The sequence below is a fragment of the Gallus gallus genome, chromosome 6 (genome assembly GCF_016699485.2).
Source record: "Gallus gallus isolate bGalGal1 chromosome 6, bGalGal1.mat.broiler.GRCg7b, whole genome shotgun sequence".
Taxonomy (NCBI): domain Eukaryota; kingdom Metazoa; phylum Chordata; class Aves; order Galliformes; family Phasianidae; genus Gallus; species Gallus gallus.
In genome coordinates, this window is record NC_052537.1 from 17,187,167 (window position 1) to 17,202,001 (window position 14,835).

The 14,835-nt window shown below is 44.2% G+C and overlaps 1 protein-coding gene across 50 annotated transcripts in view; it reads left to right on the plus strand.

Annotated features, from left to right (window-relative positions):
• Positions 1-14,835, plus strand: part of SORBS1 (sorbin and SH3 domain containing 1) — a 163,458-nt gene that overhangs the window by 139,673 nt on the left and 8,950 nt on the right. For 32 of the 50 annotated variants that reach the window (XM_046943041.1, XM_046943034.1, XM_046943040.1 and 29 more), the window contains 9 exons: positions 12-187; positions 4,006-4,094; positions 5,630-5,797; positions 7,219-7,265; positions 8,663-8,777; positions 8,885-9,010; positions 10,060-10,254; positions 12,084-12,794; positions 14,099-14,215. In XM_046943041.1, coding sequence (XP_046798997.1) covers positions 12-187; positions 4,006-4,094; positions 5,630-5,797; positions 7,219-7,265; positions 8,663-8,777; positions 8,885-9,010; positions 10,060-10,254; positions 12,084-12,794; positions 14,099-14,215 — 1,744 coding nt within the window. The remainder of the gene's footprint in view (positions 1-11; positions 188-4,005; positions 4,095-5,629; positions 5,798-7,218; positions 7,266-8,662; positions 8,778-8,884; positions 9,011-10,059; positions 10,255-12,083; positions 12,795-14,098; positions 14,216-14,835) is intronic. The other 18 variants (XM_040702770.2, XM_040702772.2, XM_025151858.3 and 15 more) reach the window with 7 other exon arrangements.

Sequence of the window (14,835 nt, forward strand, 5' to 3'; positions counted from 1 at the left end):
CTGTTTTCCAGCTCCACATATTCACCCAACTACCACGCAGCGAAGAGGGATTCAGAACCAGCACTGGGGGACCTTGCTGGCTTGGAGAATGAGAGACAGATTTACAAGAGTGTGCTGGAAGGCGGAGATATCCCATTCCAGGGGCTGAGTGGTCTCAAGCGTCCTTCTAGCTCTGCTTCCACAAAAGGTAGGTTGTCAGGGCATGGACCTGACCTCCATTCTGTACAATGTGTCAAAAGCGTGGTGATATGGGGCAAAGTACTGCAGGGTTTACAGTCCTGCTCAAGCCAATTGAGGGTTCCTCTGTCCTTCCTCTTTGCCATCTCCAGTTTTCTTTCTTTTCTCCCTCAGCCCACACAGACCAGTATTTTTCATGATGCCTTTACCTGATCCAGGTTCCTCATCCCAGCAGGGACCAGCTCCCTCTGTCCAGCACCTCCACCACACCTTCACGTTCCTCTGGGCTGCTCAATCTGGCCTTGCTGTCCATCTGCTCCCTGCATTGTCATGCTACAGCCCTTCCCTGCCTTTTCTGCTCTTCCTACTGGATCTATCAGCAGGCCACAGCATGTCTGCTGGCCCAGATGCCCTGGGGGTAGCTGGCACCATGTTCTCCACAGCCTCCTGCCTGAGGGGTGTGCAGAGAATGCACAGGACATTGAGCCAGCAGTGTCCTGTGGTCTGTGAGGCAGCAAGGCAGCGGAGACCTCTGTGTTCACCTCCCCGTTCCTCCCCCCATCGTGGGCTCTCTAGAAGATTAGGTCGAGGAAGAGCTGACTCCCATCAGGGAGTTGTATTGGGAAATGTATCTCTGAGCCAACTTCAACCTAAAAATGGCTTCAGATGGGGAGAGGACTGGGGAAAGAATGCATTGGGTTTCTGAGCTGCTTTTCCTAAAAATAGTGCATCCACACTAAAAAGGTCTCTGTCTCCATCTTCCAGCTGTTTTTTCAGCATTATGTCCAGCCTTCAGGGCAGGGAGTCAAACTGGAGCTGAGCAGAAAAAATCTGTTCAAACAGTTATTGTTCTCCGAACTGCAATTGAGCCCGAATGGTTATTTTGACATTCCAATTTGAACTCAAATCAGAAACAGACCTAAAGAACTGCAGTCACAGCTGAACCCAGACTGGATCTGATGTTAGAAAATGTCCTCACTTGACTTCTTGATTTTTAGAGCAAACATGGCTCACACCACTCTGAAGCACGCTCAGTTTGCTCCTAGCATGGCGAAGCTCTAATCTGGCTCTTGGGCAAGGCCAGCTGATGCAGCTTGCTTGTGCTTGCACAGTCAGCCCTTGATTTTCATCTCCCTCTCAATAGTAAACTTTTTGGAAAGCACTATGGTGAGACCATAGTAGGTATGATTGCAGGCTTGATATTAAACCATTTTTGCAATGTTAGTGCCTGTGCATTTGTGCTGACACCTTGATCCCTCCCAGAGTTCAGCTGCCCTTTTCTGTGGTGCCACAGCTTCCCTGGAAGCCGATGATGCTCAGCACTTTTTAGGACAGTACCTTCAAAGTGCAGCAGGCCTGTTTCTGGCTGAGCCTCTCATCTTAGAAATACTAGCAGCACTTCACCTACTCCTGTGAGCGCGGTTTGTTGTGCAGTGTCTTCCTGCTTTTCTTTATGTTTTGGAACGTTGTTTCTTTAAAGTGCATTTTATGAAATCCAAGCATGTTTTCTCTCCTTTCTCAATAGCTTTCTAGCACTTAAGCTAACAGGTTGTGTTTATTTTATTCTGCATGCTTACCAGTGGATCGTAAAGGTGGGAATGCTCATATGACTGCACCCTCTTCAGTTAATAGCCGAACCTTTAACGCTAGTCATACCGGTATGTTAGGTCACGCATGTAAACATAAGAAGCCCTTATCAGCTGCAAAAGCCTGCATTACTGAAATCCTCCCTTCTAAATTCAAACCCAAGCTAGCAGCTCCAGCTGCTCTTGGGCAGGACAAGAAGGGTATCTTGCTGTCTCATGAGAAAGCCCAAAGCTGCGAAAACCTTCGTAGCTCCATTGCCTTGTTCGATAATAAAAAATCTTTTATGGTAGACGTAGGGGAAAGCATAGAAAACATGTTGATGAAGTCGAAGCAGGAATATGCCATCAAGTCTGGCAGTACCATGAGCCTACAGGAGTATGGCACCAACTCTAGGAGAGGCTACCTGTTCCCTGCCTCCAGGAAGAGCGGAATGGAGTTTACAATGCTGTATAAAGACATGCACCAGATCAACCGGTCCAGGATCCAGTTGGGCACAGTCTCCTCCTGCAGCGTGAGGGATATTGCATCTCAATTTGAGAATGAAGCAAAGGATAGGATGGAACACAGCCTTAGTCGAGAGGATTCAGAGCAGATCCCCAAAGACACTGTTTCCTCCCGTATCAGTGCCTTTGAGCAGCTGATCCAGAGATCCCGATCGATGCCCGCACTTGACTTTTCCACCGGACAAAGCAAGTTCACCACTTCTCTCCAGTCTAAAGCTTGTCTAGGTTCTGCCTACTCCGCAGAGATTCTTCTGGATTTGCCAAAAATACACCAAGAAGAGAAGGATGCTGCTAGCTTGGCAGACAAATCCTCCCACTCCTGCAGCAATGTGGAGGACACAGCTTCAGATGTCAGTGATGCCATCCCTATGGACACACTTTCAGCTTGCACAGATGAGATAGATCTTCTCTCAAATGCATCTAATGACAGTGGCGGCAGCAGCAGCAACATCAATGGGCCTCAGAAGCATAAAGTCAACAGATGCAAAGGCACATGCCCAGCTTCCTACACCAGGTTCACTACTATCCGAAGGCATGAGCAGCAGCAAGCCTCCAGGAACACTGATTCCAAAGGAATCTATGGGGACAGAAACACGCTCCCCAGAAATGTCTACCTAATGAGCCCACTCCCTTTCCGAGTGAAAAAGCCCTTCCAGCACAAGTCCAGCAGGACTCCACCCCCAGACTGCCCGGGAGCCCTGGCAGTGCCCAGCCCTGAGAACACAGATGACCCCATACAGCTGCAGGGGAGTGTAGGAGACAAGAGTCATCACTCCCGGCATGAGCCATGCTCCAGAAGCAGGCCTCTAGCCCCCAGGCGCCTGTCTTCCTTTGACGTTGTGGAGAGGCTTAGCTACTTCCCCAGCATGGGATCTAGCCGAGATAGCTCCATGGGCCGCTCTGACACTCCTGACTCCTTACACAATGGGAACCCAATTCCATATGCCCTCTATCACAGCTTGGACACAAACAACAACCCGCAAAGTGAACTTGGGACGTACCTAGGAGGTGGCTTTTTGTGTTCTTTGCCAGTGTCCCTTCATCTGTATTGCTCTCCCTTCCCCTTCCCCTTTCTTCCACAACCCCTGCATTTTTATTCCCCACCCTTACATCTCCTGACTCTCCCCATTTTTTTTTTCTGGTATGTCTTACGTCCTTTGCGTGTCTTGCTGAGCATTTTTGTTCAGGACATGTTAACAGCTGCACTTCTGAGAAACGATTACCACTGCCTTTCTAATCACACCGGGTTCAGTTGGTCTCTCAAGCCACTCCTGGGATACAAGAATCTCAACATGAGATATTTCTAGCCCTGTATCATTTGCACATATGGGAGTATAAAACAAACCCAGATGATTTGCTTTAAGGAGCAGTTTCTCAAGGTCTAGTTGTGTGTGTGTGTGTGTGTGTGTGTACGTGTTAAACTTTCCTCTGCAGTTAAATGCCAAATCATACTTTGATGGCAGCAAATCTTTTCTTCACAAAGTCCTTCTCTGTTCTTACTCTTTCCTGTGCCTTTATTTTCTCCCTGTTTTTAGATCTTTGTTAACAAGTACAGTCCAAAAGGGAAAAAAATGAAAATAGATTAATTTTCAACATCTGATTGGCAATTTGGTTAACGGCAATTGAGAATCGTTACTGTTGTAATGGAAGCAAATTGTTTAAAAATATTTATTTTTTTCCTTTCTGGTTATGCTCGATAAACCCATCTGTATTTTAACTTCCTTATGTTGTTTCGAAGTAGATTCAGAATCACCAAGGCATTTTGCACCGGTTGATTACATGGAAACTCCAGAAGAAATTATCCGCAGACGTTATGATGATAAAGAGGTAATGCCTTCTTCTACAGCCTAATGACAGCTGCAGCAGCTCCACACACAGGAAATACAGCTGTAACCCTTTTTAAAGGATAAATCATATGGTGATACATATGTATCTTGGAAGTTAGAGCAAGAGACAGGAACTAGAGTGTTTTAGTTTTAATACTGCTTCTACTGCTGGTTACACCAGCATTGGTTACATTTTACAATTTGCTGCTGTTAAGTCCTGCTTAGAATGTTTTAGTTTTAATACTGCTTCTACTGCTGGTTTATTGTGTGATGCATAGTCCAGTTTACCTTTTGTTTAAAATGAACCTAATAGTTGATGTCAGTTGTGCAGAACGATGTAGGGGGGGGCTATAAAGAATGTAAAAAGGTTGGATAAGTTTGTGAGATGTGGTGCAACACCTCAGTACTTGCGGGTAAAGATGAAATGATTATTCTACAAGTGACTTAGTTTTTTATTGTTCTCCAAGCAAGCCACTCGAGTCAGTATTAATCAGACTGGTCAGAATGTTCATTTCCTGTGGGAGCCCTCAGGTTTTGAAGAGAAAATGTAAGACATTCCAAGCCATCAGAAAGTGGGAAGCTTTTTCCTGGTGCAAACTAGAATTCTTTGGTGTCTCAAATTGTCGACAGAATGTGTCAGTACTTTTCAAAAAGTAGCTAGATAATGTACAGGCAAAATGAATAACAAGAAAGCAATACAGAATTTTCAGCACAGGGAGTATTCAAACAGAGCTAAAGAAGTTAAAAAGCGTTTGCTTTCCAGAAAGCTGTTTGCAAAACTAATTAATGATAGTAAAATGAAACAAAGCCAAGTAGTATTTTTAATGAAGAATCGTATTGCCTTTCTGAGTTCAAATAATGTTTGTCTGTGTTCTGAAATACAGGTAAAATGTTCTTAATTCCATTGTGAACAATATTTTTTTGCTGTCTTCTGTTAAACTGTTAATAATGCTCCCAGTGTCAAAATCCAGCAAGAAAACTCATCTAAGAGCAAATCTCTGAGTTCACTAAGACATGCTGATTTCAAATTACAGAGCAGTACGGAAATGCATTAGTTGAGCCCAAAGGAAGAATGGGGGAATCTGGCACCTGGGTGTGGTTAGGCACTCTCCCAAGCTCCTTTCAGAGCTCAGGGGAGTGTGGTGCCTCAGCTTACGTGTGCAGCTGATCCAGGTCTCTTGGATGTCAGTGAGAGAAACTCCTTGTTGGTTGAAGAGGGTTTGCATCAACCATCTGCGTTATCTGCAGCCTCATCTTGTCTTATAAGCTCTCAGAGCCTGGCCCAAACCTAGACAAACTTCCATTGACTTCCATCAGCTTTGGATCAGATCCACTGTATGAGCTGGATTTCCATTATGCCATTACTGCAATGTACTTTTGTGCTTGCTATATCTGATGGTATTGTGTAGTTCGTAGAATCAGTATTCTATGTTGAACTGTGAAGTCCCAGCTATTTTATTAAAGTCACGTTTGTGGCAGCTTTCAAATGGCCTTAACTAGATGATTTACTGCCCATTTTATGCAATTTTATGGCAGAAACTTTTAGAGGACCAGAGACGGCTTAAACGTGAGCAAGAAGAAGCTGATATTGCAGCTAGAAGGCACACAGGGGTCATTCCAACGCACCATCAGTTTATCACTAATGAGCGATTTGGGGACCTCCTAAATGTAGACGATACAGCAAAGAGGAAATCTGGGTCAGAGGTCTGTTTTAGTTACCTCAGTCTGCTGCTTGACCCAAAGCGATATTTGCCTCTCACGACGTTGTGCTTTAGGCCGACATTAGCTCTTCAGAGAATGTTGTTTGTTTTTTTACCCCTTCCCCTTTCCCATTCTGGCTTCATTTAGAACTGCTTTGACTCTCGTGCCTGGTAAAATTAATAGGTATCTCTATACCAAGCTGCATATGTTAAAGCATGCCTGCTGAGAATTGCTGGTGCACACCTGTGATGCATGTCTTTAAATATCAGCTACTTTTAGTGAATCAAAGGCATTCTACATCCTTTGCATCATATTGCTACATTGCCTTCTGTCTGTGCCTTACGCTTAGGAACTTCATGCCTTGTTGACCTTGGCCATGTGACTGTCTCATAGTTTTTGTTAGAAATAGATTGCCTCATCTCCTGTCAAAAGATGCTTCATGTCCTTGGGAAACAACTGGAAAAAAGGCTCAGCATGTTTCACTGAGTACGACCTGGTCGGTCTTCTGAAAGAGACAAAGGAGGAGATGGATGTTTTTTCTGTGAGGCTGAACCACTTCTCCCTGGGGCTGGGTGCTGGGCCAGTTGTGCTGGCCAGGTGCTATCTCCTGCCTTACGGGATGCTCCTGTGGCTCTTACAGCTGTGTTGTTTCCCCAGAGGTGCACTGTGGGGTGGGTGAGGTGATCACCACGTGGACAGGTTATATATTTCTGCCCTTTGCTTATGTCATTTCAAACGCTCCATAAATGCAACTACTACTTATTTTATGCTTCATTACCAGAATGATTTTAAAATTGTCTAAATGTTCTGTGACTATTAGAAAATGAGCCAGATAAATGAAATTTTAAAGCCTAGGCTTGCTCTCAGTGTGTCCTCTTTGGCTTTATAGCTACTGAAGACATTTTTAATCAACACGCTTTATTTATTCGTACTTCCTCCTCACCTTTGTCTCTTTCCTACCAATTCATACCTGGGCCACACTGCAGGATTCAGCAGGGCCAGATAATAATCAATAAGGAGCCACATCAAATAAAATCCTACTTTTTTCTTTTGCCAGCTGGTGAATTTTGCACTCCGATTCTCACCATGAGGGGAATTTGGTCCCAGGGCCTCCATAACTGTAGTTACTGAAGCAGCTTTTATTCACCAGCATTGGTTACATTTTACAATTTGCTGCTGTTAAGTCCTGCTTAAGTGCTGTTATACCACAAGTTGGCACTTCTTGCCCTGGTAAGAGGCCCACTGACCCATCCAACATATTTACACTGTAGCACCGATTGCACATAAGATTGTAGCAGAATACCTGCCTTCATTTCCATCCCTAGACTAATGCTAGCTGTAGAAGAGTTTGGTGTGGTATTCCTCAGAAGAGGATGGAAAACCTGATTATTATCTTTGTGTTGATTTTTTTTCCTGATCTCTAGATGAGACCTGCTAGAGCCAAGTTTGACTTCAAAGCACAGACTCTGAAGTGAGTATAGCTTGTTCCTATTGCTCTAACTGTCCTTCCTCTGTCTATGTGGCATTTATGAAGTTTCATACAACTAGATTCACGTTTCACAGCTCAGCCCAAGCAAGGTGTCTGCAACAAGGCAGGGAAAAATAATATGAATCTTGCAGACTGTAGCCTGTAAGGGGTCTTTAGGAAAATATGTTCTTTCTCAGTGTCAGCAAGAGACTTAAATGCATGCCTAGTAGCTTGGCCCTTGAACCTGCAAGGATACATTCTGGTCACTCTTCCCTTGTTAGCTGTGGATGTACCAGCAGATGTATATAGTGGCATTGTACCTTCAAGTCCCTGTGGTGAGTCATAGAGCCTTACTCAATCTTTTTTTTTTTTTTTTTTTTTTTTTTTTTTTTTTTTTTTTTGTAACACTGCTGTGAAGAAAAGGGCCTGAAGGAGCATTACCTCTGCACAAGCCTTGAGAGGCTCTCATTTTAACATTGCTAGGGAAGGAAGAAAGAAAACAGAATTCAGTGAATGAGTGACTGATTTTCTGTTCAGGTGCTGCCCTGGGATGGTTTTGTTATACGTTCTATAGGTGATGATTTGTAATGATTTACAAAACATCTCCCCAGGACCTGCAGTAAAACTGAAGCAAATGCAAGGAGTAACTGTTATGTCCCTTGGGGAGAACATACGAGGTATCAGACAAAAGTAAAGCAGAGCTTGTGAAAACTTTGATAGGAAAGGCTGGGTTGCTTGTTTTTCTGTGGGGAACCACATAGTAGGCTTATGAGCCTAGTACAAGCTGACTACAGTGAGTTCTTCTTTCACAATTCTAGCACTGAAGACTCTGGGTTGAAATCCCAATTGTTAGCCCACATGAGGTCAGCGGTTGCACAGCCACTGGCTGACCAAAGTATAATTCTCACAGAATCAACTTTTGTGTGTTTATGGGTTCATCTTATCACTAAACTGCCTTCTATTAAAATTATGTGTCTTTTTGGGAGACTCTTGTGTCATGACCAGTTTTGAACCAGGAACTGAGCACAGCTTCCAGTCCTCCCTCCATATCCAACATGGAAAGCAGCCAGTGGCACCTTTTGCTTGAGTTTGACCCTACTGCTGCTGGGAGGATGTGTTGTCAGTAGGGCCATCATAAGTCTGGTTGTTTTTTTTTTTTTTTTTTTTTTTTTTTTTTGTTTTTTTTTTTTTGACAGAATACCCGAAGAGCAAGAGAGTTCTTTGCACATTATGGTGTGAACAGGGTAATTCTCAACACATAGCCTTTACTTTGATTGGAGCATGATATGTATCCATAGGGGTGTTGCAGATCTTATTACTTAGGAGTATCTGAACAGAAAAATCTCTCATATCATCTAACCTCCAGTGTAATTCTGATGGAGTACTTGTGTTGTTAACAGGGAACTTCCTCTGCAGAAAGGAGATATTGTTTACATTTACAAGCAGATTGACCAGAACTGGTATGAAGGTGAACACCATGGCAGAGTTGGCATCTTCCCACGATCCTACATAGAGGTAGCTGCTTACCCTGGAGGTGTTCTCTTTGCCCATTCCCTTTCTGCTAGTAATCATTTCATGAACTTTTTGCATGCAACTCTCTTAATTTTGTTTGTTTATTCTAGCTCCTCCCACCAGCTGAGAAAGCTCAGCCCAAAAAGCCATTACCATTGCAAGTGTTGGAATATGGAGATGCTATTGCTAAGTTCAACTTCAATGGCGATACACAAGTGGAAATGTCCTTCCGAAAGGTAAGACCCAAGTTGCACTGATGACTTGAATCCAGACAAAAGTTTTTTTTAATGCCATTAACTTTCAGTTTCCAAATGAAAGCTACAGTAAGATCAACCTTTTTGTCAAGGATTCGCTCTCATCACCTATGTTTTTACCCTACTGTTGTGCATTGCAATGAGAGTGTTGCAGATCAGCTGAATCAAGAAGTGCCAATTGCTTTCTTAGGTTCAGCTGAGAAGACGCTTGGAGCACAAATGCTATAAGCTGGGCTGTGCAAAGCAGATAAAATATTTGGTGACATGTCTCCAATACGATCCTCTCCTATAGAGACACACATAGTCATGTGAGAATGGTGATTCAGTAAGAGGAAAGCTGGATTCCTTTCCCTCACGCTACAAACCAGGTCATTAAACGAGGCAAGGCAAGCGAGATTCTGTAGTGCTGAAGTGACTTCCTAGATCTGATTGCAGTCAGAGAATAGCAATTAGTTCTGTAATGACTGTTCAGTGCAGTCAAACGCATTTAAGCAGCAGCACTTCTCTATCTCAACCAGCATTCTGTTTTCATGATGCTCAAATTAGATCTTGTCAGCCGTCTTTTAATTATGTGTGAAGGTGGGGCTTATGGTTTGTATTAAGGATCTGAAAGTCACTTCATTTGTCAGCAGAACAAGAGAGAGGGCATAGAGAGACCTAGTTTAAACTGCAGACCTGTGCATATTCCATGTACGTCTCATACCCGTAAGGGATCTCACAGTCAGACTATAGCCTCTGTTTTACATTTTTTAACTAACTTTAGTATGTGTAGTCTTGAAAATGTGAGATGAACATAAACTGTAGGCAGTCCAAAAGTGCACCAAAGGGTCTGTGTTTTTTTCTTCTCTGAACTGAAGAGTATCATTCCCACCCAGAGGTTAGGGTAAGGACCACATGACTGGGGAATAAGGTAGGCTGAGAGCTACAGGTTGTTTTAAGTCAGCTGCAGCAAGATTAAAAATGTAATCTGTTTTGAAATGATTGTATGTCAGTACGCTGAAGCCAGGACTTCATTGCCGCTCTTTCAACAGGGTGAAAGGATCACACTGATTCGACGAGTGGATGAGAACTGGTATGAAGGAAGAATCTCTGGCACCAGTCGCCAAGGCATCTTCCCTGTAACTTATGTGGAAGTGCTCAAACGGCCAGTGGTCAAGAATGCCATAGATTATCCAGACCCACCTGTGTCACTCTCCCCTAACCGCAGCATGACGGCTTCACCACAGGTATTTGGACTATATGCAGCCAGTAACTGCACCTTGCAGAACAGGGCACGTTGCCATTACTGTGCTAGAAATAGTCACTGGAAAAAGTTCTAGCTACACTAGTATTCTGTGCAGTGAAGCCTATGTGCTCCCTGCAGGAAAAGGTGACGTTTCATTTACCAGAAAGGTTAATTAATGGTCAGTTATGGATTTAGAGACTCAGCTTCTCCTCTCTTATCCGTAGCTTTAATTCAGGCCAGGGTGAAATGGCTATGGTTTCACTGCCAGAAATTGAATGAATGTATTGGTGATCCAACTTCTCTTCGGTGGGTGTTTACAGACCTCCAGGGCATCATGGACTGTTATGGTCTGTAGAAGTCATTATGGTTGATTGCAGTCAGCTTGAATCAAGCTGGACCCTTACTCCAAAATGTTCCAGGTCAAGACTGAGGTTTTAGGAGACAGAGTCACAAGAGTGTTCTGTATTATCTGTGACTCATGCTAAGTGAACTCAAGGTTAGAGAGCAAGCTGAAGTATTTTTCGTGAATACTGGATTAACTACAAGCTCTATTACAGTTCAAACCAGAAATCAAAATGGCAACAGATCATTGCATGGGGAATGTGAGAGTCCCAGAATGATTGCCATGGAATATGTATTGGGGAGGCAGTGAGTCTCAAAATCTGTATGTTTTGCTCTCATTCTGCAAATACTCATGCTTAAAGGTCAGCATACGTGTCTGGAGTGGGGCCATGAGGTTATGATGCATCACAGGACCATGGAAGGCCATTCTGAGGTCAAGACTGCAAGAAATTAAAGTGGAGAATTGGGATCAGGAGGAGGGGATGTACAATACAGGACACCATGGATTTGCCTGGTGTCTGTCTGGATCTCCCCTTAAGGAGTGCTTTTATTATTAGCCACTGTGTAAAGAGGAGAGGCTTGTTGCTTCTTTGGGGTTCTCCATTGAAATGGTCCACAGCCATGTTTTTCTGTTTCAGCTTGGCTATCTCTGTGTAGCTGTGGCCTGTCTGCCACTAGCTCTCTACAAGCTTCTCCCTGTGATGGAAGGGATTATATCCAACCTTTTTTGGTTTCCTTAACTATCCTTTTGATTCCCTCCTAGGAGAGCAGTTCTCTTCCTTACTTTTTTTTTTTTTGCCTGACTTGGCAGAGGACTGAGAAACACTGATCAGTTCTATACACATAGCTGGTCTCACTGATGGTAGCAGCCATGGGCAGAATTTGATCCTGTTTTCTGCCTTTATAAACACAGGACTTTAATTAGCCAAAGACCAAATAGCCATAGCTGGTTTTTGTTTGTTTGTTTGCTTGTTAATTTGTTCCTCCTCCACAGCTTCAGCAATGCAAATTGCTTGAGGGGTAGGTGTTATGCAGTGTAAAGTTGGAGAAACTCAGAATTCACTGCAGCTATGAATTCTGACTGATTCCGTGATGTGAGCTGCCAAAGTCCCAGGTGTTACTGCCAGGCCAGTCAGATGCTGCATGCTGCCATCATGGATGGTGATTTTAGCTACTCCTTAAGGTACTTAGGGTTAACGGTAAGAAGTATAAGGTCTTCCACAAGACGTCTGGAATCCTGGCAAAGACTGGAGATAGGTATTAGCAGTACGAAGATGGACAGGACTCCATGGCTGGAGTAGCTGTGGACAGCAGATTCTCCAGCAGGGTAGACTTGTCCATGGAAAACTTAGGCATGTGCTTGGTCATAGATCTGCTCCTCTCCATGCTTGCTCACTCTCCTTTTACTTTTGCTCGATTGTTTTTTATTTTCCTTTCTTATTTTTGTTCATTTCTTTCTTTTTCTCTTCTGCTTTTGTCTCCTTCAAGTCTCCCAGCTCTGAGCTGCTCCATACACCAACTCCTCCGCCTTTGCCTTTCTCGCGCCGTGCCTTGTCTCCAGAGGTGCAGGCGGTCACATCCGAGTGGATTGCTCTGACAGTGGGAGTGTCTCCTAGCACCACTCCTGCCTTAACTGCTCCATTACCTTCTCTGCCTGAAGCCTCCCTCTCCCACACTGACTCTCTATCACCTCCTACTGTAGCCAGCCCTTCCCCCTCGTTCAGCCTCCCCCATTCTCATCTCTCTGGCTCCTCGACTCCCAGGTCCATTAAATCCCCGTTGCCCTCTTACTCATCTGGGCCTCAGCCCTCCACTCACAGTTTCTACCAGGCTGCTCCACAAAGCAAAGAGAAGGTTGGTGGCTCCTCTTCTCCCTGCCCTCACTGGGCAGGCAGGAGCCCCGAGAGCACCCTCACAGAGCAGCACGGCACCCCTGGCAGCCAGGCCTGGCTCCAGAAGACTAGAGAGGGCAGCAGCAACCCTGAGCAGGGTTCCCATGCTGCTCCCAACGTCTCTGTGGAGCGCTGCCTGAAACCATCCCAGCTAGACATGCGTGCAAGCCCAGAAAGGAGACCTGTGAGTTCCTCTGAGGACAACCAGTTGTGTCAGGAGCTAATGGCTATTGTGCAGGGAGGTAAAGCAGAAAAAAGAGGCACGAGGAGAGGTGATCTGGGAAAGTTTCAAGGCGGAGAAAAGAAGGTACTTCTCCTGCATGTGTGTGCACTACTCTGAATGCCTGACTTTACTGATGTGTTGAGGTTTGTGCTGCTCTGCCAGCCAAGCAGAGCCAGTGGCTGCCACGCGTCCTTATAATGATCCTAAGACCTTCTTCCAGGGTTCACCAGTGGCATTCCCTGGGCAGTAGATCAGAAACCTTCAGAAGAGTGCTCAGGAGTAGTGTAGTACAGAACTGACTCAATTGGCCATACCTAACGAGGTGACCATGCCAGACAGTGGCTATTACCAGATAAAAGTGTCAGATGAAAGGATCATACAGGCCTCTTGCTCATGTACTTTACCATCTAGAATACAGGCAATTATTTGCTATTTAAAGATTTTCCAGTGTGCAATGGCTCATCTTTGGAAATGGGATTTATTTCTTCCCCTTAAAGCCAAGCATTGAAACATCTTATAGTTGTCAGCCTGGCTTCTGGAATCACAAAAGTTATGCCTTGTTGGGGAAATACAGGATGGATGATCCTGGATACTGTGGATTACTGATCCTCAGTCTGGGATGTGCATGGCTAAGTCAGGGAGGCTTGCTTGTTATCTGTGCTTTGAGTGGAATTTATTGGAATTTATTAAGTTTGCATTTTGAAAATTGCATGAAAGGGTTCCATGTGTAATACTCCCAAGAGTACTTAGATATATGTAGTTATATGCTACAAGAGGGAGCATAAGGGAACCTTCTAGTAGCTTCTGCAACATTTTCTGTCCTCAGTCTCAGTATATGGAGATCTGCCTTACTTTGAAGCTCTTACTTGTCTTAGTGTCCATTATGGGCTACAGCCATCCAAAATACATTACAACACTTCCATGCTAACAAGTACAGGAGTTTGGGGAGCTCAAAATCATAGTGTTACAAGCAGCTTCGTGAATGCAATGTGATTGCCCCCATGACGTATCCCATCTAGCCAGTGTTAAATAGTGAGGGACTGTGATTTCTACGATGACACATTTCACACTGGGAAATCTTCTGACAGTTTGTTTGATTTCTGCTTGAATCATAACCAGAAGCATATTGAAAGCTGTATTAAGACTATGCTGTTTACCAACTGCACATATTTTTAGCAGTGTTTTCTATGGGCATAACCTGCATGTTTAAAGCAGAATGAGGTGGTAAGCTCTGACGAACCAACTAGGAAACTGCATCTGCCCTTGCATGGAGTTATGTTTGCTGTGTGTGCATCAAATCTTACAGCATAGCAGATATTCTTATCACTACCAATGATTGTGATAAGAGTGTATATGCCAAGCTGACCAACTTTTCTTTTCTTCAAAAGACTGCAGACTCAAAAGCTTTCTCTTCACCTGCTCCTCTCTCTTCCTCTGCCCTCTCTTCCTCTACTGTCACAACACAGCCACCTCCCAGACTTACACGCAGAGTCAATAAGCCGCAGGTAATCATCTTTGCTGATTACTCTTCCATTACTTAGAGTTGTTTCCATGCCATGCCATTGTTTTATCATATGCTTGTCTATCCATTCATTGGTTCTACACACAATATTTCTCCTGTCATTTAATTAAGCATTTTTATTTTTTAAAAAAGTCAAGCAGTTTAAACAGTTTCCAGGCTGTGCAGAAGGGCAGGTATGGGCAAAATCTTCTGGTGCAAATCCACCTAACTGCAGATCAGTGGGTTTCTGCCAGTTTGTACCAGCTGGAGACTTGATTTTCTGTTCCTCCAAAGGATTAGCTCAGAACTTTCTAGTACTTCAGCTGCTGATTACTTCTGACCTTGTGTTCCTACAGCTTAATTTCATTCTAAGGCAGTATCAGTGCCTTCTTTGTTAGCTGGAACAACATCACCTGTGATTCTTTCATTCAGGCTTTGTTTAACCTCCTGAGATCAGGATTCGGGGCCTGAGTGTCTCAGAGCTGGGATAAGACAACTCAGGTTGGTATCCACAATGTTGGGGAACTGACCCAGCCTTCCCAGGTGGTTCAGGTTGGATATTTGGAAAAAATTCTTCACAGAAAGAGTGGCAATACATTGGAACAGGATGCCCAGGGAGGTGCT